At 62.6% G+C, this 22,387-nt stretch overlaps 2 protein-coding genes across 7 annotated transcripts; one reads left to right on the top strand and one right to left on the bottom strand.

Moving 5' to 3' along the window:
- Positions 1-6: 6 nt before the first annotated feature.
- Positions 7-1,360, top strand: Gdf1 (growth differentiation factor 1). Its single transcript, XM_090334485.1, has 2 exons — positions 7-322; positions 525-1,360. Exons 1-2 carry the CDS (start codon positions 16-18, stop codon positions 1,295-1,297), a joined length of 1,080 nt encoding a protein of 359 aa, XP_090190611.1. The 5' UTR covers positions 7-15; the 3' UTR covers positions 1,298-1,360.
- Positions 1,354-20,561, bottom strand: Upf1 (UPF1 RNA helicase and ATPase). 6 transcript variants are annotated; one of them, XM_090334209.1, is made up of 24 exons: positions 20,292-20,561; positions 11,882-12,021; positions 10,105-10,194; positions 9,110-9,277; positions 8,841-9,021; positions 8,369-8,530; positions 7,964-8,081; positions 7,721-7,819; positions 7,265-7,391; positions 7,029-7,188; positions 6,834-6,952; positions 6,537-6,701; positions 6,342-6,456; positions 5,713-5,856; positions 5,387-5,600; positions 4,530-4,647; positions 4,288-4,444; positions 3,993-4,135; positions 3,592-3,766; positions 3,437-3,518; positions 3,083-3,244; positions 2,768-3,012; positions 2,558-2,680; positions 1,354-2,405 (listed from the first exon to the last, which is right to left on the bottom strand). In XM_090334209.1, exons 1-23 carry the CDS (start codon positions 20,520-20,522, stop codon positions 2,561-2,563), a joined length of 3,435 nt encoding a protein of 1,144 aa, XP_090190335.1. In that variant the 5' UTR covers positions 20,523-20,561; the 3' UTR covers positions 1,354-2,405; positions 2,558-2,560. The 6 variants fall into 6 exon arrangements, with proteins under 6 accessions (XP_090190335.1, XP_090190351.1, XP_090190344.1 ...); XM_090334225.1 differs by having other exon boundaries at positions 2,768-2,985; XM_090334218.1 differs by having other exon boundaries at positions 7,265-7,373.
- Between the last annotated feature and the right edge of the window lie 1,826 nt (positions 20,562-22,387).

Below are 22,387 nucleotides of genomic sequence, written 5' to 3'. Positions count from 1 at the left end.
CCGGCTGGGAGCAAGATGCCGCCGCTGCTCCATCCCGTTCAGCTCCTCTTGGTCCTGCTGCTGCCCGCCCCAGCCCCGGCCCGCGCCCCGGCGTCCCCGGACCCTACCGCCGCCCTCCTTCGGGCTCTCGGGCTGCGCCATGCGCCCCGTGGCGCACCCAGGCTCCGGCCTGTGCCTCCGCTCATGTGGCGCCTGTTCCGCCGCCGCGACCCCCAGGAAGCCCGGGCGGGGTGGCGGAGGCCCCCCGCGGCCCCCCTGCGGCCCTGCCACGTGGAGGAGCTGGGGGTCTCCGGGAACATCGTGCGCCACGTACCGGGCCGTGGTGAGTGTGGCCGGCCATCGCCGGTGGGGGGACCCGGGCCCCTCCGTCCGCCCCGCCCCGCGCTCGGGGGTCCCGGTCCTGCGTCCTCCTGGGCACAGCTCCACACCTTCCGCGGAGGCCCAGGGGCCGCCCCTGCCCCATCCAGGACCCGCCGTCGGGTGCCCGGCGGGCCGGGGCGCTAGCCGGTGCTCTCGTTCCCCAGGTGCGGCGGCCCTGCGCCCGGGGCGCGGCGAGTGCCCTGCCTGGACGGTGACCTTCGACCTGTCGGCGGTGGAGCCTTTCGAGCTCCCGAGTCGCGCCCGGCTGGAGCTGCGCTTCGCGGCGGCGGGGAGCCCGGACGCGGCGAGCCCCGCGGACGGCTGGGAGCTGAGCGTGGCGCTGGCGGGCGAGGCGGGCCCGGGCCCCGAGCTGCTGCGCCAGGCCGTGCGCGCCCTGCAGCTGCCCGTGCGCGCCGAGCTGCTGGGCGCCGCCTGGGCCGCCAACGCCTCGGCCCCGCGCAGCCTCCGCCTGGCCCTGGCGCTGCGGCCCCGCGCGCCCGCCGCCTGCCCGCCGCTGGCCGAGGCCGCGCTGCTGCTGGTGACCCTGGACCCGCTCCGCTGCGGCGCCCCGGCCCGCCCACGGCGCCAGGCCCCGCCGCCCCCCGCGGGCGCCTGCCGCGCGCGCCGCCTCTACGTGAGCTTCCGCGAGGTGGGCTGGCACCGCTGGGTCATTGCGCCGCGCGGCTTCCAGGCCAACTACTGCCAGGGCCACTGCGCGCTGCCCGCCGCGCTGCCCGCGCCCGGCGGCCCGCCCGCGCTCAACCACGCGGTGCTGCGCGCGCTGGTGCACGCGGCTGCCCCGGGCGCCGCCGCCGGCCTGCCCTGCTGCGTGCCCGCGCGCCTGTCGCCCATCTCCGTGCTCTTCTTCGACAACAGCGACAACGTGGTGCTGCGCCACTACGAGGACATGGTGGCTGACGACTGCGGCTGCCGCTGACGGGCCCGCCCGCCCCCTCCCCTCCCTCCTGTGTCCCCCAGTAAAGGCCACCACTGTTTGTTTGTTAACGTTTTATTGGTGACAAGAGCTTAAAACAAATTGATCAAAACCAAGTCACACTGTGTGCACAGATGCGCCTCGATCGTGGAACGGGGCGGGGTGCGGGGTGCAGAACGAGCCCCCGGAGCGTGGGAAAGGTGTGGGGCCGGGCGGGGCCTCGGCGCCTGGGTGACAAACCCGCCCGCAGCGCCAAGCTGTGGCAGCCCCCGGCGGGCCTGGGCCTGGTCCGGTGGCTCGGGCAGGGGGTATGGCAGAGTGGGCCGGGCCTCCCCGCTGTGACCCGGGGGAGGGGGGCGGCCCCCGGATGGACGCCCATCCCGCTGCCCTTCGGCCAGCCCCGGGGCCTGGCCACACCCCTCACGGACAGACAAGGCCAGGACACTGCTGCCACTCAGAACGTGGGCGCTGCCGGGCTGGGGCTCTTGGAAACTGCCTGATGGAAGCTCCTGGCTCTCCGGCTGCCACTGGGACTCGGGGACGTGCTCAGTACTCCTCGGAGAATCTTAAATGAAAACAAACAGAAAACCCCAAACCCCCTCCTAGATTAGGGGACCCTTCTCAGACGGCGGGCGGCCAAGCTGCCGCCCCTGGGGAGCCCGCTAGGGGCAGAAATGCCAAGTTTGCTCTGCTAAAACGTAGTCCCCTTTCATCCAAGAGAAAAGAAAGAACAGAACAGAGGAAGGGGCTACTCTGAGAGGGTCTCCGCCCTCGGGGCGCGCAGTGGTCTCGGCCCTGGGCTGGGCGGGCGGCGTTTCCCTGCCACTGTCGCCGCCGCTGCTCCTTTCCTCGCCGCCAGCGGGCGCTGCTGCTGTCGCTGCTGCTGCTGCCGCTGCTGCTGCTCTTCCTCCTCGTCCTCCTCTTCCTCCTCCTGCTCCTCCTCCTCCTCCTCAGGTCTCGGCTCCTCCCTTGCTGCTCGCCCTCTCCTGTCGCTCACACACTGGTGCTTCAGTTTTAGCAGTGGAAAACAGGTATCCATTTATTTTATTTTTATTACCCAGGATAAGATGCTGATGGACTAAGCCACGAAGCTTAGCTCTTCCGCCGCCACCTGTGGGCAGGAGCAGGGTGAGGGTGGTCAGTCCGGCCAGACACCCAGGGAGGGATGGTGTGCGGGGCCAGCACGCTACACCCCCACCTCCCGCCCCGTGCCAGGGAAGCCGGGCTCTCCAGGCTGGCACAGGGATGAGGCAGCCTGCTTGCCTTCTAGTACTGGGACAGCCCTGTCACCCCGCCGTGCTGGTAGGCCCGCTCGCCCTGGTAGGTAGAGTCCTGTGACAGTGCCACGTCGATCTGGGATTTGAACTCGTCCCCGAGGTAGCTGTCCTGAAAGATGAGCAGGGAGGTCAGGGTGCTGGGGACGGTGTGGGGCTTGCGCAGGCCCGGCATGGGGCCTGGGGGTGGGGGGCTCACCTGGGACAGCTCGGGCTGGGAGAGGCCGGGCTGGCTCATCTGCGAGGGCTGGCTCATGGAGATGTAGCCCTGTGTCAGGGCGCCCTGCGAGAAGGGCTGTGACGCCACGTCCTGGCTGGCCTGGCTGTTGGGGAGGGTGCCCTGGCTGGGCCCAGGAAGCCCGAAGCGATTCTTCTGGCGGCCCCCACGACCGGTCTTGCTTTTAGGGGTGCCCCGGCCTGAAAGCCAACCGTCAGATTGGAAGTCTGAACCTCCGCGGTAAGCACAAATCCTGGGCAGGAGGAGGCCATCAGGGCCCCGGCCACGCCGGCTCACCTGCCGCTGGCCCGTTGGCCTGTCCGAAGTAGCCTGGGGGGGGCATGGGCGGCATCACCAGGTTGAAGGGGATGGGGATGTTCATGGCGGCCACGTGGCTGGGGCCTGCGCTGATCACGCCGATCTGGTCGTGGGTCTGGAAATACATGCTGGACGGGCGGCCTGCAAGGCACCGCCCACAGGCGTTGCCATGGGAACCGCAGTCAGAGCTGGTGCCTGGCCATGGGGGCTAGAGGGGTTCCCCACAATGGAAAAACCACACCTCTGCCCGTCAAACCCCAGCAGGGCTGCCCATGGGAGGCCAGCGGGCCGGGGTGGCACTGGCTGGACGGACTCGGGGGGCCCAGGACTCACCCTGGCTGCTCCGGTCGTACACAGAGCCCGGGATGATGGCCTCTCGGGCATCGTACATGGCGGTGGTCATGAATCTGGCCCCCTGCAGGGCAGCAGGCCAGTGAGGAATGTGTCCCCACCCGCCCGGCTGGGGGGGAGGGGGGGCCGGGACTCACAGGGTTCACCGTGTTGACCAGCTTGCGGGGCTTGCTGAACTGCATGAGGCTCTCGCGGAGGTTGTTGAGCGGCCCCTCCACCAGCGCCTTCTGCTCCTTGTAGTAGCTCAGCAGGTGGTTCCACAGCGGCTGCTTTGACAGTGCCTTGGGGTTTCCCACGATGATCACGCCATACCTGCCGCGGCGCAGCGTCGAGGGTCAGCCACACCCAGGGCTGCCAGGCACAGTCTGCCCAGTGCCTCAGTCCTCCCAGGGAGAGCAGGGGCTGCTGGCGTCCCCTGGGGGGTCCAGTCACCGCCATGGGGTCCCGTGATGGACTCAGAGCCACAGAAGCAGGGCAGGTCCTGACCACGGGTTCCCAGACACTGGCCTGGTATGGCTGGGGACGTGGGCAGGCGCACCTGGCTCGGGTCAGCGCCACGTTGAGGCGCCGTGGGTCGTTGAGGAAGCCAATGCCCTGGTGCTCGTTGGCACGCACGCACGACAGAATGATGAAATCCTTCTCGCGGCCCTGGAAGGCATCCACGCTGGCAATCTCCACCTCCTGAGGGAAGCAGGCACATCAGACAGCTGCCGCCCAGGCCCCCACGCCACACGGACACGGCCAAGGCAGGGCAGACACTGCCCACGGGGTGACTCCAAGAGGGACCCAAGCCCTGCCCTGGCCAGGACGGGGTACGCCCCAGGTGGGCCCACCTGGTAGAGCTTGGTGTGCAGGGAGCCGCTGAACTGCATGTACTGCACCAGGTACGAGCGCTGGCCCTCATACGGGGTGATGATGCCGATCTGGTCGGGCTTCGCGCCCGCCTTCAGCAGCTTCGTGGTGATCTTCTCCACGTTGGCAGCCTCCGTCCTAGCAACACCCAGCGCTCACACCAGACCCCCGCGCCGCCCCGGGCGCCCGCCCCGGCCCCCGCACCAGCCAGCGTGGTGCTCACCGGTTCAGGTAGGACGTGCCCGAGCTGGCGATCTCCTCCTGGCCCTGGGTCACGTAGAAGAACATGGGCTTGTCGGGCTGCGGCCACTGGAAGTCAAAGCCCTTCTTCACACGGTCGGCTGCCATCGGGGAGGGCAGGAGTAGGGGAAAGGTGTGAAGGGTCAGCAGAGGGCCGCCTGCCCCTTGCGACCACAGGCGGCCACACTCCCTCCCGGCCTATCCAGACCTCCTCAACAAGGACACACGGGTGGTTCTAGAACCTCACCCCCCCTTGCCAGCCGCCTGGCCAGCATGGGACGCCAGCGGCCGCTCCACAGGTGCCCACGCTGCCCAGCCCTGCGGTGCCCACACATGGGCTTGGCCCATGCGGTATGTGTGGTGGCACTCAGGCACGCACACACCCACCACACCAAACACTTGTGCACACACGGCCAGGGGCCAGGCGAAAGGAGCAGAGGCTACACAGCACTCCCAGAGTTTGCTGCTAGAGCTTCCAACTGGGCGGGACAAAGGAGACAGCAGAGCCCAAGGGGTCACTGCGGGCACAGCCCAGTCTCTCTGGGAAGCCCACAGGACTTATAGCTGGGGAAGAGTCTGCTGCGAGTGGGAGGCCAGCCCCTCCCACAGGCCCGTGCACAGCGGCTCTGCCACCGTGGTTCACGTGGAGCGTGGACGGACAGCACCCAGGGTTTGGCACGACCCGCCTGCCGTCTTGCCATCCCCACCTGTGGACGGGTAATGTGGAGCCCTGCAGGACAGGGAGGCCCGTGGAGGGCTCTGCACGTCTCCACAGAACGGCAGGGCCGTGCTCACGCGGCAGCTCCCCACCCCAGGAGGCCGCCCGTCCCCTGGCCGTACCTGCAGTGACGCCATTCTGCAGCGAGCCCTCGTAGAAGATGTTGGAGGGGAAGGCGCTGAGGGCGGGGTGCATGCGGTACTGGACCTGCAGGCGGATGGGCCGAATGCCCAGCACCACCAGGCGCTCAAACAGCGACTGCGAGAGCCCGGCCTTGGCCGCCTTCTTGCACATCACCACGGGGCCCAGCTGGCAGTGGTCCCCCACCAGGATCAGCTGGGGAAGGGCCATGAGAGGACGCCACGTGAGGGTGAGGCCCGGGGCACCAAGCTGCCTGGGCAGACAACGGCCCGAGCCGCCTGCCGCCTGCCAGGGGGAGGGCACCCACCTGCTTGGCTCCCAGGACCACGGGGACCATGCACTCGGGCTCTGTGGCCTGCGTGCTCTCGTCAATGAGGATGGAGCGGAACTGCATCTTGGCCAGCCTCGGGTCGCCCGCGCCCACACAGGTGCAGCAGATGACGTCGGCATTCTGGGGGGCACAGAGGCATCAGGAGGCCGGCACGATACCAGTCAGCAGGGCTGGGGTGCCGGGTGCCCTGCTCCTTGCCCTCAGACTGGGATACAGGGGATCTCTTCCTTTTTTTTTCTTCTTCAGGCCTGGGGCTTGAGCTCAGGGCCTGGGCACTTTTGCTCAGGGCAAGGGCTCTGCCACCTGAGCCCCAGTGCCACTTCCTGCTTTTCCGGTGCACGTGGTACTGAGGAATGGAACCCAGGGCCTTGTGTGTGGCAGGCAAGCACACAACCACTAGGATCTGCTCCTGGCCCATACGTGCGCTTCTTTCCCGAGCCAGGGCCTTGTTAGGCCTCAGAGGTGCTGGGATGACGCCTGCCTGGCTCCCCACAGCACCTACAGCCACTGCTCTGCTAGACGACACTCACGGGCCAGGCCCCAGTAAGGGCTGCTCCAGGGGCCCTGCGTCTGTGGCAGGGGCAGCATAGGGTGGGGCGGCTCACCATGAGCAGCTCTCTCTCGGCCGTGCGCTTGAGGGCGCGGTATCGCTTCTCGTCCGCCGAGGACAGCTCCCCCGTCTCATCCTTCAGCTGCTGCAGCTTCTGCAGCTCCGGCATGCTAAAAGCAGAGGCGGTGGGTCAGTGGCAGGCCCCGCCCATGCCAGCAGTGTGGAGGAGCCCCAGCCCCCGGGCCCCCACCTGTCCATGTTCCTGATCTGATTGTGCAGGGCCAGGAAGGACACGGGGGAGTCGATGGCCTCCCGGCTCTTGGCGCACAGACGCACCACTTTGAGCCCCGTCTGGTGGATCTTCTCCGTCAGCTGGTCCACGGCGATGTTGCTTGGGGCGCAGACAAGCACAGGCCTGGTGGAGACGTGCACAGTGCAGCTTCAGGGAGGGGCCCGAAGCGAGGCTCAGAGCCTGGGCGCCCCAGACCCCGCTGAAAGCGCTAGCCTAACGGTGCCCTGCTGCCTCCCCACCGGCCCACACCCCTACCCGTTGCCCTGCCGAGCCAGGTGGTAGACGATGGTGGCTGACGTGACGGTCTTGCCGGTGCCAGGTGGTCCCTGGATGAGGCTCAGGGGCCTCTGCAGCACCGTCTTCACTGCATACACCTGCAGGGCCCGTGGCAGCATGAGCTGGGCTGCCCTGGGAGCCAGGCCCCGCCCGCCCGCCCCGCCCCTCAGGAACCTGAGAATGGTTGAGGTCCGGGAGCCCCTGGGCCGTGAAGCGCTTGGGCAGCTGGCACTTGATGATCACGTCCTCCACCTCGTGGCCCAGCAGCTTGTGGTAGATGTAGCCAGACACGGAGGTCTCGTCCACAGCAAAGGTTTTCAAGGCGCTCTGCATCCTGGGGGAAAGGGCAGGGTCAGGGGGGGCGCTCTCTGGCCGCGGGCGCCGGCGCGGGAGGAGCGCAGGCCGCATACCTGTCAAAGGAGGTGGACTTCCACACAAAGTCCACCTGGAAGTTGTGGGTGACCTCCACCGGGGCCCCCACGCTGCTGCGGAGCTCGATGGCGATCTCGTCACCGTAATCTGGACACTGAGTTAAGCCTGATTCTCTGTCCAAAGCTGCTGCCCGGCTGTGCCCATGCTCCCGCACCCGGGGAGGGGACGCAGGGCACGCAGAGCCAACAGGGGCATCAGGCCAAGCCTGTCACACCGCCACTGACAGTGAGTGCTACAGTCGGGCTGCACACACGCCCTCAGACGGGAAACGCAAGGCACGCACACACACAGGCGGGCACGGGGGAATGTGCGCGCACACACGACAGGCACACAAGACCTATGGCTTCCCCGGGGCAGCAAAGGGAGGCAGACGGCACCACCAGCCTCTCCACCGGCCCTGTGCCTTCACCCCGCGCGGCTAGTGGGAAGGATACTGTCAGGAACCTTGATGACGTGGCCGATGCCCTTCCAGAGGGGCGCCAGGTCCCCTTTGTACCGCAGGCAGATCTCGTCTCCCTGCATGAGCCGCATGTCTGACAGTGGAGAGATGGGAAGAGAGTGGGTTATTTTTCCACACCACAGCTCCCACCAGAGCGCAAATCAAGGGGACACATCACAGGGGGAACTAGGAATTTTACACTACTTATGGTCACAAATATTTTAAAACTTAAAATCACCTCTTAACCAAATTATGACTAAATCCTCATTACCAGAGTCAGTCTTGGGCAAAGTGAAGTAGGCGATTCTCTTCTTGTTAAGGCCCAGGTCCCACCTGACTGTGATGTTATCTTGAGTCTGAGTGTATGGAAAACAAGAGCCCTAATCAGCCCTCTGCAGACACAGGCCCACCAGGCGCCTGGTGGGACAGCAGGTGGGGCGGGGCACAGAAGCCCTGTTAACAGCTGGCAGCAAGCCACAGCAGCTCCGACGGGCTGCCCTGACCTGAACACGTGGTGGGGGGCCCATCTCACTTGGGCTGTGTGGAGCACGCGGGGGCGGGGAGGGTATTAGCTGGAGATGGGCCCCAGACTTAGGACAGGCACCACACAGCTCGCTGCGCCCGGGTGCGCTGTGCACCTCACCTGAGACTCCTTCAGCTTCTTGTCGTAGTCGGCCTCCAGCTTGACCAGGGGGCCGAAGATGTTCTGGTACTGGTAGGCGTCCTCGTACCGCAGCAGCACGTGCTGGGGCTCCTCGTCCACGCCGGGCTTCTCCAGGTCCTCCAGGGTAGCCGAGGGGTTTTCCTGCACAGGGGCACGGCACCCAGTGGACCAGGGCCCAGGAACAGTGCCTGCCACAGCAGACCTGGTGCCAGAGGGCTCGCTTAGCATGCGTGAAAAGCCTGGGTTCCATTCCTCAACGCCACATACACGGACAAAGCTGTAAGTGGCACTGTGGCCCAGTGTAGAATGCTAGCCTGGAGCAAAAGAAGCTCAGGGACAGTGCTCAGGCCCTGAGTTTTCAGTTCAAGACCCAGGACTGGCAAAAAGAACTGTGTTCCCAGTGCAGTGTGGTGGGGGCGGGGGGGGAAAGGAGAGGGGCGGGGAGTCCCACCTTCCACAGCTCCTCCAGCTTGTTGATCTGCTGGGCAGTGATCTGCCGCGCCCGCAGCTGCTCCTGCTCTGAGGGGATCTTCACCAGCCAGGACAGGAAGCAGCGGTCCTGGATGAGGGGCTGCCACTGGGAGCTGTCCCAGTTGATGTCCTTGAGGCTGCTCTGGCTAGCACACGGCTGCCTAGGGGGAGGGTGGAGCCCACATCAGGAAGGGCTCCCCCGCATGCACCCCACACCCCCGTGCCCCCCCGCCCCCCCACACCCCTTACCGGCACAGCAGCACCACCACCGAGTCGGCCTTGGCGGGAATGAAGCCCAGCAGGAAGACGTTGCGGCAGCCGCAGTTGTAGCACTCCAGCACCGTCTCCCCCAAGGGCCCATCCTTGTGCAGCGTCACCTCTTTGCACTTGGCTCTCACCAGGTGGTTCACGATGTGGCTGCAACCCAAACAGCAGTCGGCCGGGGCCTCCGGCTCCAAGTTCCGGCCCCTCGCACGGCCCATTAGCAGTGCAGTCACACCCCATCCATCTGCTGTCCTCCAGGTCTCCCCGCTGCTCCCCACCGAGCAGGAAACACAGCCCCAACTCTCAGAACACTCCCTCAGTCAGCACAGCTGGCCCCCCGTTCCTCTCTCCTCCCAGCCCCACGCAGGGCTGCTGCGGGGGCAGAGGCGCTTTCCCAGCTCCTGGGAACCGTGGAGGGCTCTCGGCTCTTGACCACCAGGGCTTTCCTTAAGTCAAACACCAACCCCTTCGCCCTCTCTGCTGCCAAGCCCTGTGCCTCACTGTGCCCCCAAAAGCCTTCCCTGCCCCCACCCTATAAGGTGGTGACTAAGGCTTCCTGACGGAGCCACAGGGGCTCCTGTCCACACAGGCCTTGGCCCAGGCACCCAGGCATCTGCTGTCCTGAGCCCACGGTGCCGAGGCCCTGTGCTCACTTCCCTTCTTGGCTGTGCTGAGCAGAAACCACTCCTAAGTACAAGGGCTTTTCCTGCACAGCAGAATGGACACCCACAGAGAGCACGTGTGTCATGCAGAAGTGTGTGATAACAGGGTGCGAGCGATTCCTCATCCTAAAGATGATTTCCTCTCACAATCTCCAGACACCAGCGCCTGCTCCAACAGGAGAAGCTGCAGCGAAGCTCTTCTCCTGTGACTCTGCAGCAGGGACAGTATCCTGGCGTGTCCCATAACGTCACCGGCCTGTGGTGGGAGTATCAGTGGGACAGGTGGCCGGAGCTGCCTCCGGTGCTGAGGGCACCTACCTGCCGGAAGTGTTCCCGCGGCCGTTGCAGAACCACTTCTTGCTGGTGTTACAGTACACCACGCAGGCAGGGTCATGGATTCCGCAGTAACTAAACAAAGCCAAACATCAACAGTTACCGCTGGAAGTGGGCACTCTGGCCTTCTTTTTTTTTTTTTTGCCAGTCCTGGGCTTGAGCTCAGGGCCTGAGCACTGTCCTTGGACTTTCTCAAGGCTAGAGCTCTACCACTTGAGCCACAGCAACAGTTTTGTTTTTTTTCTATGAATATGGTACGAGGAATCGAACCTAGGTCTTTTTTTTTTTTTTTTTGCCAGTCCTGAGCTTAAGCTCAGGGCCTGAGCACTGTCCTTGGATTTTTTCCTCAAGGCTAGAGCTCTACCACTTGAGCCTCAGCACCACTTCCGGCTTTTTTCTATGTATGTGGTACAGAGGAATCGAACCCGGGTCTTCATGCATGCTAAGCACTTTAACCACTAGGCCACACTCCCGGCCCCCACTCTGGCTTTCTTTTAGCAGGACTTTATCCTGCTTCATGCAACATGTTCAAGTTTTCATGAAATGTTCCTCAAGACAGGCACTGGTGGCTCAGCCCCGTGATCCCAGTTACTCAGGAGGATGAGGTTTGAGAGTAATGGTTCAAAGCTACTCCAGGCACAAGTGGGGCCGTGGCTCAAGTGGCAGAGCGAGCACCTTGAGCAAAAAGCAGCTCAGGGATAGATAGGACCCAGCCCTAAGTTCAAGCCTCAGGACTTCACAGCCACAAGCCCAGTGACAGTCACCGGACTAACCGTGCAAGCTGCACTGAGGGCACCCGGGGGAGGGTGCAGAGGCCAGCACCCAGGCCAAAGCCACTTCTGGGGAACCTGGGCAGTGGCAGAACACCAGGTCCCTCCCGCAGGCCTGGAGCGTGGTAGCGGCAGGGCACCAGCAGAGGGCGCTGGGTTCCTGGGGACGGGACCCAGGCCAGGCAGGGCAGGGCAGGGCCGGGCCGGGCCCGCCCGAGGGCTCCATGGGAGGCTGGCTGGCCTCCCAGACACCTGGGAAAGCCGCTGTCTTCCTCCTCAACTGCAGTATGTGTGAGGACCTCGACCCCTGCTCACCCCCACCTCCCCACACACGGCCTGGAAAGCCTCTGGCCTGGGTTTTTCAGAGTTCACTGACTCTAGAGACAGTGCTCCTTATGTGCAAAGCCAGTGTTTGGTGACAGCATGTGCATGGCTGAGCTCCCCTGGTCACCAGGGGGACGCAGGGAGGACGGGGCCTGTGTAGCCAAGCCCTGCAGCCAGCGGGACCATCTGAAGGTGTCACTGCACACCACAGTGATGGCATGGATGCCGTCCCTGAGCTCTTCGCGCTCAAGACTAACACTCGACTACTTTGAGCCACAGCTCCATTGCTGGCTGGCTGGCTGGTGGTTCCTGGAGCTCAAAGTCTGAGTTTCTTGCCCAGGCTGGCTCTGCACCAAGATCCTTGGCCCTCAGGTTCCTGAGTAGCTAGGATGACAGGTGTGAGCCTCCACGACCCAGTTAACGGTGACATTCTTACAACCACGTACATGTGACGCCCAACGGAGGCCAAAACCAAGCAACACTACAGCCAGGGTAAAGGCTAGTCCACCCTCAGCAGCCATCACCAAGCAGCCCCGGGGCCAGCAGAGCCGAGCCAAGCCCTGGTCGGATTCCTGGCCAGAGCACCGGCATCTCTTCATCGGCCCAGGCCGGTGGCTCTGGCCAGCAGGAGGCCTCTCCGAGCGGGCGCGGGAGCCGGGGCCGCCCACCTGCAGGCGTGGATGGGGAGATCCTTGGTGTAGTAGGTGTCCTCTTCATCTTCCTCAAAGTTCAACTCTGCCAGCAGCTGGCTGGTCTTGGCCACGCTGTCGTCCACAGCCCCATTTTGAAGGATGCCCTCAGGTCCCACCTGCAGCAGAGCGGGGGGTCACTGAGGAGCCTGAGAAGCTCCTCGCAGGCCCCTGGGCGGCTCCAGGGTCAGAAGCGGCCCTAGACCAAGGTGCATTCTGCTCAGTCTCCCTTGTGGTAACCCCTGTGTACAACTACTTAAAAAGACCCGGTCCAGCTGGTCCAGGCGCAGTGGCTCGTGCCTGTCATCCCAGCTACTCAGGAGCCTGAGATCTGAGGATCGAGGTTCAAAGCCAGTCCAGGTACTAAAGTCCCTAAGACTTATCACCAATTAGCCACTAGAAAACCACAAGTGGTGCTGTGGCTCAAGAGTAGGGCAGAGCCTCGCCATGGCTGACGCCTGCTGTCCTAGCTACTCAGGAGGCTGAGATCTGAGGATCGAGACTCTAGAAAACAGGAAGTGGGGCTTGGCTCAAGGGTAGGGTGGTAGCCTTGAGCTGAAAACTCAGGGACAGCACCCAGGCTGGGTTCAAGCCCCAAGCCCCCCAAAAAAGAGTAGGGCGGTCTTGAGCTGAAGAGCTCAAGGGAACACACCAAGCCCAGAGTTCAAGCCCCACTTTGAACAGGGGAGGTGGGTGTGGATGGGCACCAATGGCCGACCCTGTAATCCTGGTTACTCAAGAGGCTGAGACCTGGGATCACAGTTCAGAGCGGGGAGTCCATGAGACTCTAAGTTCCAATTAACGTCCCAAAAAAAAGTACAGGCTCACCTAGGAGAAGGCTGGCCTAGAGCACAAAAGCTCAGTGACAACGCGAAGGCCAAGTTCAAGCACCAGGATTCAGACACACACACTCTCTCCCTCTCTCCCTCCTGCGTGCGCGCGCATACGCGCGCACACACACCACACACACACCACACACACACACAATCTTTGAACCCTGGGCCTGGGTGGTGTCCCTGACCTCTTTAGCTCAAGACTAGCACTGCACCACATTGAACTACAGCACCCCTTCCAGTTTTCTGGTGTTCACTGGAGATTAGCGTCTCACCGACTTTCAAGCTCGGGCTGGCTTTGAACGGTCATCCTTGATCTCAGTCTCCTGAGCAGTGAGGATTTGTATAGTATATGTTCATTCACACACACACACACATACACACACGCGCGCGCGCACATACAGAGTAATTTTTTTTTTTGAAAAGTGGCCCAGCTGACAGCCAAGTTCCCTGGTGGGGCCTTCCTCTCAACCAGTGCTGGCTGCCACCTGGAGCGGTGGCCAGGCCAGGCCTTGCCACTTCCGCTGACTTCAGAGCAGTGAGCTCCCACACAGGCTGGTTTCAGTGACTAAGCTACAGGCATGCCCAGTGGGCTCTGAGGCCGAGGTCCTGCCGCCTGTCGCCTCCCGCCTCCCCCGGGGCCCACAGGAAGGAGGCTGGGCCAGGGCAGTGGTGGCTCTGAGCTGCACCCCTGGAAGTTCCCACCACAGAACTGGTGGCTGTCAGAACCCAGCCTGATGCTGTGAGTGCAGAAGCAGTGCAGGAGACTCACTGGGGCACCAGGCAGGCCTGTGAACGGACGCGCCCTCACTGTGATCCTAGCATCTTACGAGGCCGAGTGAGATTTGCCGACCGCAGTTCAAAACTAGTGCAGGGACGAAAGTCTGTGAGATTCTTGGCCTACAATCTACCACTAAAAAGCCAGAAGTGGAGCTGTGGCTCAAATGGTAGAGTGCCAGCCTTGATCAGAAGAGCTACAGGAGGCCGGGAGTGTGGCCAGGTGGTAGAGTGCTCGCCTCGCATGCATAAAGACCTGGGTTTGATTCCTCAGTACCACCTACATAGAGAAGCCGGAAGCCCAGCGCAGTGGCTCGCGCCTGTCATCCCAGCTACTCAGGAGGCTGAGATCTGAGGATCAAGGTTCAAAGCCAGCCCAGGCACAAAAGGACCTGGGACTCTTACCTCCAATTAATCTCTAGAAAATGGAAAGTGGGGTTTGGCTCAAGGGTAGGGTGGTAGCCTTGAGCTGAAGAGCTCAGGGACAGTGCCCAGGGCAAATTCAATCCCATGATACACACACACACACACACATACACATATACATACACACACACACACACACACACACACACACACACGCACGCACGCACGTCAGAAATGGTGCTGTAGCTCAAGTGGTAGAGCACTAGCCTTGAGGGAAAAGCCCAAGGACAGAGCCCAGACCCTGAGTTCAAGCCCCAGTACTGACAAAAAAAAAAAAAAAACTGGAAGGAAGCAAGCAAGCAAGCCAGCAGACAGCGCTCAGGCCTTAAGACCTCAGTACCAGCACAAACAAGGCAAAGCAACTGAGCTGAAATGTCCACTTGTCAGTCCTGCTAGGAGGGAGGTACGGTAGGATTGACAGTGATTAGGCCCCGAGTTCAAGGCCCAGGACTGCAAAAATAGAAAAAAAAAAAGTTGGCAGCCTCTGTGGCTCACGCCTGTCATCCTAGCTACTCAGGAGGCTGAGATCTGAGGATCAAGGTTCAAAGCCAGTCCAGGCACTAAAGGCCATGAGACTCTTATCTCCAATGAACCACCAGGAAACTGCAAGTGGGGTTGTAGCTCAAGGGTAGGGTGGTAGCCTTTAGCTCTAGAGCTCAGGGGCAGCACCCAGGCCCAGAGTTTAAGTCCCATGAAGGGGGAGGGGAGAAGCACAAGGCCTGTGGACTCTGCCTCCTTCATGGAGGCTGGGTACTAGAAGAGGGAGGGGGGAGCAGAGGAGAGAGGGGGAGGACTCTCCGCCGGCCTGCCTACCCACTCCTGAGCACCCCAGCACCCCAGACTGGTTTCTCCACCCACTCTGAAACTCCAGAGATAAACACATCTGGAAATAACCCTAAAATAAATGAACCACAAGTCCTGGGGCGGAGCCCGGTGGCAGAGTCAGGCCTGAGGGGGGAAGAGGGCTAGCGCTGTCTCCCCACCCAGGGTTGTCAGCCAACCATCGCCTGCAAGGTCCTGCAAGAGGCAGCCACTGGCAGACTCCAGAGCCTCCTGAAAGGCCACTCTGCTTACTCACAGAGGAAAAGCTTTCTGCTCCCAGCAGGCAGAGCGCTCAGGCCACAGGCACACGGCAAACCTCCTAGAAGCCCCACTACTCTGTGGCCCAGGACCTGCCCCTCAAGGTCTTCACGCACAGGGCACCTCCCAGGTGGCCTCCTGGGCTGCCTCCACCCCTGCCGCAGGACTACACCAGAAGGGAGCCAGCACCCAACAACAGTGCTAAGAGCGAGGCTGAGACACAAAGTGACTCACCATTTGCTCTGCATTTCCAAGGTCTAAAGAAGAGAACACAGAGGTTCACCATCCCTTGGGGCGGCTAGCTGCAGAGACGCTCACATTTTCAACTTACTCTGAACAATTCCCCACTTACAGAGGGCCAACAGCCCTGCAGCCACCACCTCTCCCTCCTCCTCCATGGCGGAGCCAGGGGCCAGGCCTCCTTCCTCATCAGCGTCCCTCCCTCAGGGCGCCAGTGGCAGGTCTGCCAGGACCCATGGCTATCCCAAACCACAGCAGCACAGCATCCCTGTGGGGGCGACGCCCACTGCGCCCACCCCACCTGCAGCAAAGAGCTGCACTGCTAGGGACGCAGCTTCCCCTGGCACGTAAGAGCACTCTCCTGAGCACTCCCACCTGGGCTTGGGGAGCCTGCGGGACCACGCCCCAGTGCGTCTGATGGAAGATGAAGGTGGAGCCCAATTCTGGCCAGCATGCCCTGCTCTGTGCAGTGTGAGAGTGGCAGAAACTCGATGGCCAACACTGGCCACCCTCAATGGTACACAGCATGTGCCAGCAGGGTGGTCAGCAGGGTGAGCAGCAAGGCTGCTCGGGGCACGCTGTACAGGTCCCAGCCCCAGAGGTTAAAGTTGCAAACTGGGCCAGTGGGGTGGTGACAGCCACCACTCACTGTCCAATATCCTGGACTGAACTGCCCCAGCCATGAGAAGAGTCACACACAGCACAATGCCAGCCTGTGCCAGGACTAGGCTTCTTCACCTCACAGCCTCACACTCTCCTCTGGCTTTTCAAGGCAAGATGACAACTTGGGCCACAACTCCACTTCTGGCTTTCTGGTGGCTAACTGGAGAAAAGAATCTCATGACTGGGCCAGGAGTTTGGCCTAGTGGTTAAAGTGCTTGCCTAGCATGCATGAAGCCCTGGGTTCGATTCCTCGGTACCACATAGAAAAAAGCTGGAAGTGGTGCTGAGGCTCAAGTGGTAGAGCTCTAGCCTTGAGAAAGTCCAAGGACAGTGCTCAGGCCCTGAGCTCAAGCCCAGGACTGGAAAAAAACAAAGATAATGGAGTGGCCTAAGAGCAAAACCTCAAAAAAAAAAAGAATCTCATGACTGCGGCAGGGAGTCTCACCCAGTATGCACGAAGACCCAGGATTGATTCCTGGGCACCACATACACAGAAAAAATCCAAAAGTATGCTGAGGCTCAATTGCAGTGCTCTACTCTTGAGAAAGCCCAAGGACAGTGCTCAGCCCCTGAGTTCAAGTGAGGACTGGCAAAACAAAACAAAACAAAACCTCATGATTTACAACTGTCATCCTAGCTACTCAGGAGGCTGAGATCTGAGGATCAAGGTTCAAAGCCAGCAGGGGCACAAAAGGACCTGAGACTCTTATCTCCAATTAACCTCTAGAAAATGGGGAGTGAGGCTTGGCTCAAGATAGGGTGGTAGCCTGGAGCTGAAGAGCTCAGGGACAGCGCCCAGGGCTGAGTTCAAGCCCCATGACACTCCCCCACCACACACACACACACACACACACACACACACACACACACACACACACACACACACACACACAGTCCACGAGGAAAAAAGCTCTGGGACAGGGCCCAGGGCTGAGTTCAAGCCCCATGACGCTCCCCCCCCCCCCCACACACAGTCCACGAGGAAAAAAGCTCTGGGACAGGGCCCAGGGCTGAGTTCAAGCCCCATGACGCTCCCCCCCCCACACACACACACAGAGTCCACGAGGAAAAAAGCTCTGGGACAGGGCAGGGAATGTGACAGAGTGCTTGCCTAACATGCATGAAGCCCTGGGTTTGATTCCTCAGTACCACATGCACAGAAAACGTCAGAGCTGTGCCTCAAAGGGTAGAGTGCTAACTAACCTTGAGCAAAAGAAGTTCTGGGACACTACCCAGACCAAGTTCAGGCCCCAGGATTGGCACCATAAACAAACAAACAACAGGCATTTTTCTGCCCTGGTCCACTTCAAACCAGAGTCCTCCTCTCTTGGCCTCCTGAGTAGCTGAAATTACAGGCATGATCCACTGGCGCCCACTGCATGGTGATTTTCTATCAGAGACCACACGGCAGGCCAAGGCTTTCCTCTGGCAGGACAAAGCGACACCAGGAGGAACTGTAGAGGGGAGGGGTGGAGGCAGCCTGGAAGTGAACATGAGAACTCAGAGCCCTGGGTGTGGAACCTGCCAGTGTGCAGCTCCAGGTCCACGTTGAGACAGTTGAGAGAAAGCAGTGAGCTCGTGGGAGCTCACAGGTCGTGTGGAGTTGGCTGCTCCCCAGTCAGGTCAGATGTGGACAGAGACACTAACTAGACAAAGGGACAATTCGCCACCTGGACCCCCAGGACTTGTGGGAGAGGCCTGCCAAATGGAAGCCTGGTGTCAAGTGTCAGAGCCATTGGCTGAAGGTTTGGTTTAATTGACAGAGCTCCAACCAATGTGGTACACAGCACGGGTACGACAACAACAGGAAGTCAGGGACGAGCTCTGCCAGTGCTGGCATCTGGGAGGGGGCACAGCTCCCGCAGGGAAGGTACCCACAAAGCAGACACTCAAGACAGAGTCCAGATCAGTGATTGGTCAGAGCAGCGCCTGCAGAGAGAACTATAGCTCTGAACAGAACCAGGGAGAGGCATAGCTCTGGATGTTAGATGAGAAGCCCAGCATGCAGGAGGAGTCTCCTGGGAGTGAGTGGCACCTGCAGGTCACAGGAGGTGGGCATCCCTGTCTGTGCTTGATGGCACTGACACCTGGGCCCCCGTGTCCCGTGTGTCCGCAGTCTCACTGAGAAATCCCAACATTCAAAGCCACGCGCATCAATTGCCTTCTTTGAGTGTTTTGTGTTGTTTTCCAACTGTCACCATTGGGGGACACTCGGTGAGAGTGCAGGCCCTGCAGGGCTCCATGCCCTCCGCACCCCCCTTCTTTCTCTTTGCTAGCCAAGTCTACTCTGGCGAGTTAACCAGCACTCCCCCTAACCGTAGCAGGAGCAAGGCCCCAGCCTCTCTCAGGCTTTCTGCACTTCACATAGTAATTTCTGAGGTGGCGTAGCCCCGTGGGGAGCTCCCCGCTCCCCACCCTCCACACTCCCTCTCACAGGGCTGGACACAGCAACCCAGACAGCAAGACAGCCACCGACAGAATGGGGAAATGCCACATGGTCTGGCAACACAACGGATTACTGAGTCATGAAAAGGACCAAGGGGGGCTGGGAGTTTGGCCTAGTGATAGAATGCTTGCCTAGTATGCATGAAGACCCAGGATTGATTCCTGGAAGTGGTGCTGTGGCTCAAGTAGTAGAGCTCTAACCTTGATAAAGCCTAAGGACAGTGCTCAGTCCCTGAGTTCAAGCCCCAGGTCTGGGAAAAACAACAACAGAAAAAGACCAAGGCACCGACATGCTACGATGGATGTGACCTCTGAGAACATTAGACCGAACATTAGCCGAACACAGCAGGCTAGCTCTTGGGAGGTGGACATGGAAAAATCTCAGTTTGAAGCCACAGGGCATAAAGGCCCAGGAGACTATCTCAACCAGTGGCTGAGTATGGCGACATTACTGTCACCCTCAAAACACATTGGAGGTACAGGTAGGACCCCAGCTGGGCCTACAGACAGGTCTGTCTCCCAAAAGACAAGGCAGGGTTCAAAGAGGACTGTGTCTGACTGCAGGGGGTGGGGAGGCTGAGGGATGCGGAGCTTCTTTTGGGTTGGTGGCACCACTGTGATGTGCACACTGGATGGCATAGGCTTGGTGGGAGAGCCACTGATGGGGGCCACAGCACTGAAATGGAATGGTTCAGAAAGCTCCTCCATGGCTGGCTGCCAGCACTCCGGATCCCAATGGAGGGTCCCCTCCTGACAACGGCCAGAAACCCCTTCCCACACACTGCTCACAGCCTAGGCCAACAGCCATCCAGGAGAACACCCGGCACTGCCATACTCCCCGCTCTTGCGGAGATCCCCCAGGAGGGGCCAGAGGTGGGGTCCAGGCAAGCAGGCCCTGGGTTCCCCAGGAACAGAGGCCGGACTCTACTGCCCTCAGAGCTCTCAAGGGAGCAGGGTTCACTCCAGCAGCTGAGTGGGGAGGGCAGCAGGAAATAACTCCACCACCTCAACGCCAACAAGGCAGCCACCACCTCTGGCCAATTAAGGGGCAAGCGACTGAGTGAAGCCTTACCCGGGCCACAGTAGACAGGCCTCACCACCGTGCGGGCCCCTCCGCCCAGCTGCCCCGCTCCTTGGGGCTGTCCAGACATCTCTGCCCTCCGCCTGCCCCTCAGGCTGCAGGGTGGCCGCCAGGCCGTGCTGGCACCCACATTTCCCTCTGGTTGGAAAGAAACCAGCAAGCAGCCACCCCCAGGTTCCACAGTCGGAAGGCAGAGGGGCGAGAGGGGCGAGAGTAGCCGGGCCCTCCCCGGGTCAGCGAAGCCCAGGTGTTCCCCAGGTGGCCAGGCGCGCGGCCCCCGCGTGGGGCGGGTGAGCGGGCGGGCGGGCGGGCCGGCTGGGCGCGGACACCTGTGGCGGGCGGAGCAGCGGGTCGCGGCCTGGGCGCGGCGGGGCGCCCGGCGGAAGTGCGCACCTGCCGCCTCCCCGCCGGCCCTCTCCCCGCCGGCCCCCTCTCCGCGCCCTGCCTTCTCCCCGCCGGCCCCCTCCCCGCGCCCGACCCTCTCCCCGCGCCCGACCCTCTCCCCGCCGGCCCCCTCTCCGCGCCCGGCCGCCGCGCAAGCCAAACTTCCGGCGGGGCCGCCGGTTACGTAACCCCGGGGCTCGCGCGGGCCTCCCGGGCCCCGGCCAACCGCACTTCCCGGGGAAGGCCCGGTTACGTAACCGGCGGGGTCCCCGGCCCCGGGGGAGCGGGGGTGGGAAAGGGGGAGAGCGAGGCCGCCGAGCCCGGGTGGCAGCGGCCACACGGGGGGCCGCGGCGGGCGGGACCCGGTCAACGCGGGCCGGGGAGCCGGGGGTCCCCGAGCGGGAAGGGGAGCCGGGGTCCCGCCGCCCCGCCGCTTCCGGCCGCCATGTGCCGCGCTCACCTGCGCGTCGAGCTGTCCGGCCGCCGCGCCCGGGCCTCCGGGCCCGCCAGGGCCGCCCGCGCCGCCGCCCGGGCCTCCGGGCCCGCCGGGGGGCGTCTGCGTCTGGCTGGGGAGCGTGAAGTCGGTGAACTCGAACTCGGAGCCCTGCGTGTCGGCGCCCAGCAGCTCCGCCTCCTCCGTGTCCAGGAAGGTGAGCGTCTGCGAGCTGGGCCCGTACGCCTCCACGCTCATGCTGCCGCCGCCGCCGCCGCGCCGCCCGCGAGCCCGCCGCCGCCACCAGGCCTAGGCCGCAGGCCGCCCGGGCCGCCGCCGCCGCCGCCGCCGCCGCGCCCGCCCCGGAGCGCCCGGCCGCCGCCCGCGAGACCCCGCCGCCGCCGCCGCCGCCCTCGGCGCCGCCTCCGCCCGCCGCCGCGCCGCCGAGCCTCGCACAGCCCCGGCAGGAACCGCCGCCGCCGCCGAGCCGCCGCCGCCGTGCCCCCGCCGCCGCCGCCGTGCGCGTGCGCGAGGAGGACGCCGGCGCAGGCGCGCGCGCGCCCCTCAGGCAACGCCAACCGCGCCCCGGCGCCGAGCGGGAGGCCGCGCCGCCGATGCGCGCATGCGCTCGGGGGGCGGGGCTTCCAACCGCCGCCGCCGCCGCGGCTCGCGGCCTTGGCTCCGCCCCAACCGCTGCCTAGAGACGCCTGAGTGGCGGGCGGCGCGCGTGCGCGGGGCGGAGGGGCCGCAGGGGGCGCAGGGGGCGGAGCTGCTGCTGCTTCGGCTTCCGTTCCCGGTTTGAATGTGGTTTTCTCTCGCCGGCCTGCACCTGCGCACGCGCGGCGGGCGCGCGGCCCGGGGCCGGCGGGGCTCCGTCCCTCCCTCCAGCGCTCCCGCCCGGCCCCCGCCCGGTCTCCCGTCGGTGGCGTAGAGCTGCGCGGCGCCCGGGAAGTCGCCCGCGGGGCCGGCGGGACCCGGAGCGAGGCAGGCGGGCGCCGGCACCGACGGGCGGACGGATGGACGAATAAATGAATGGATAGAAGGACTGGTGAGTGGACAGACGGATGAACGGAGAAACGGATGGATGGATGGACGGACGGACGGACAGACAGATGAACGGAGAAACGGATGGATGGACAAGTGGATGGACAGACAGTCGGATGGACAGGTGAATGGATGGACAGGTGGATGGACGGACAGGTGAATAGATGGATGGATGGACAGGTGGATGGATGGATGGACGGACGGACAGATGAACGGAGAAACGGATGGATGGACAGACAAGTGGATGGACAGGTGAATGGATGGACAGGTGAATAGATGGATCGATGGATGGACAGGTGGATGGATGGATGGATGGATGGATGGATGAATGGAGAAACGGGTGGATGGACAAGTGGATGGACAGACAGATGGATGGACAGGTGAATGGATGGATAGGTGGATGGACGGACAGGTGAATAGATGGATCGATGGATGGACAGGTGGATGGATGGATGGATGGACGGACAGATGAACGGAGAAACGGATGGATGGACAAGTGGATGGACAGACAGATGGATGGACAGGTGAATGGATGGACAGGTGGATGGACGGACAGGTGAATAGATGGATCGATGGATGGATGGATGGATGAACAGACAGGTGGATGAACAGGTGGGTGGATGGACAGACAGATGGATGGATGGATGGATGAACAGACAGATGGATGAATAGGTGGGTGGATGGACAGACAGATGGATGGACAGGTGAATGGATGGATGGACAGACAAATGGATGGACAGATGGATGGATGGATGGATGGATGGATGGATGGATGAACAGACAGATGGATGGACAGGTGAATGGATGGACAAGTGAATGGATGGATGGACAGGTGGCTGGATGGACAGACAGATAGATGGACAGATGGATGGGCAGGTGAGTGGATGGATGAGCAGGTGGATGGATGGATGGATAGACAGGCGGATGGATGGATGGATGGATGGATTTGTCAGTCATAGGGCTTGAACTCAGGGCCTGAGCCCCGCTTCTGAGTTTTTTCACTCAAGGCTAGCGTTTTACCACTTGAACCACTCAGCTCTACTTCTGTCTTTTTGGGTTAATTGGAGACAAAGCCTACC

This window comes from Megascapheus bottae, chromosome 1 (genome assembly GCF_031878675.1).
Source record: "Megascapheus bottae isolate mThoBot1 chromosome 1, mThoBot2.hap1, whole genome shotgun sequence".
In the NCBI taxonomy this organism is placed as follows: Eukaryota; Metazoa; Chordata; class Mammalia; order Rodentia; family Geomyidae; genus Megascapheus; species Megascapheus bottae.
Note: the sequence above shows the minus strand (reverse complement) of the source record. Positions and strands in the feature narration are given on the sequence as shown.

What these genes read in the sequence shown, in the direction of transcription:
- Gdf1 (XM_090334485.1), top strand. Translation starts at nt 16, where the DNA reads ATGCCGCCGCTGCTCCATCCCGTTCAGCTCCTCTTGGTCCTGCTGCTG. An exon ending in GCGCCACGTACCGGGCCGTG is followed by an intron (nt 323 to 524) that starts GTGAGTGTGGCC and finishes CTCGTTCCCCAG; the next exon opens with GTGCGGCGGCCCTGCGCCCG.
- Upf1 (XM_090334209.1), bottom strand. Translation starts at nt 20,522, where the DNA reads ATGAGCGTGGAGGCGTACGGGCCCAGCTCGCAGACGCTCACCTTCCTG. An exon ending in AAGTCCACCTCCTTTGACAG is followed by an intron (nt 7,189 to 7,264) that starts GTATGCGGCCTG and finishes CCTTTCCCCCAG; the next exon opens with GATGCAGAGCGCCTTGAAAA. An exon ending in GGCACGTCCTACCTGAACCG is followed by an intron (nt 4,445 to 4,529) that starts GTGAGCACCACG and finishes GGGTGTTGCTAG; the next exon opens with GACGGAGGCTGCCAACGTGG.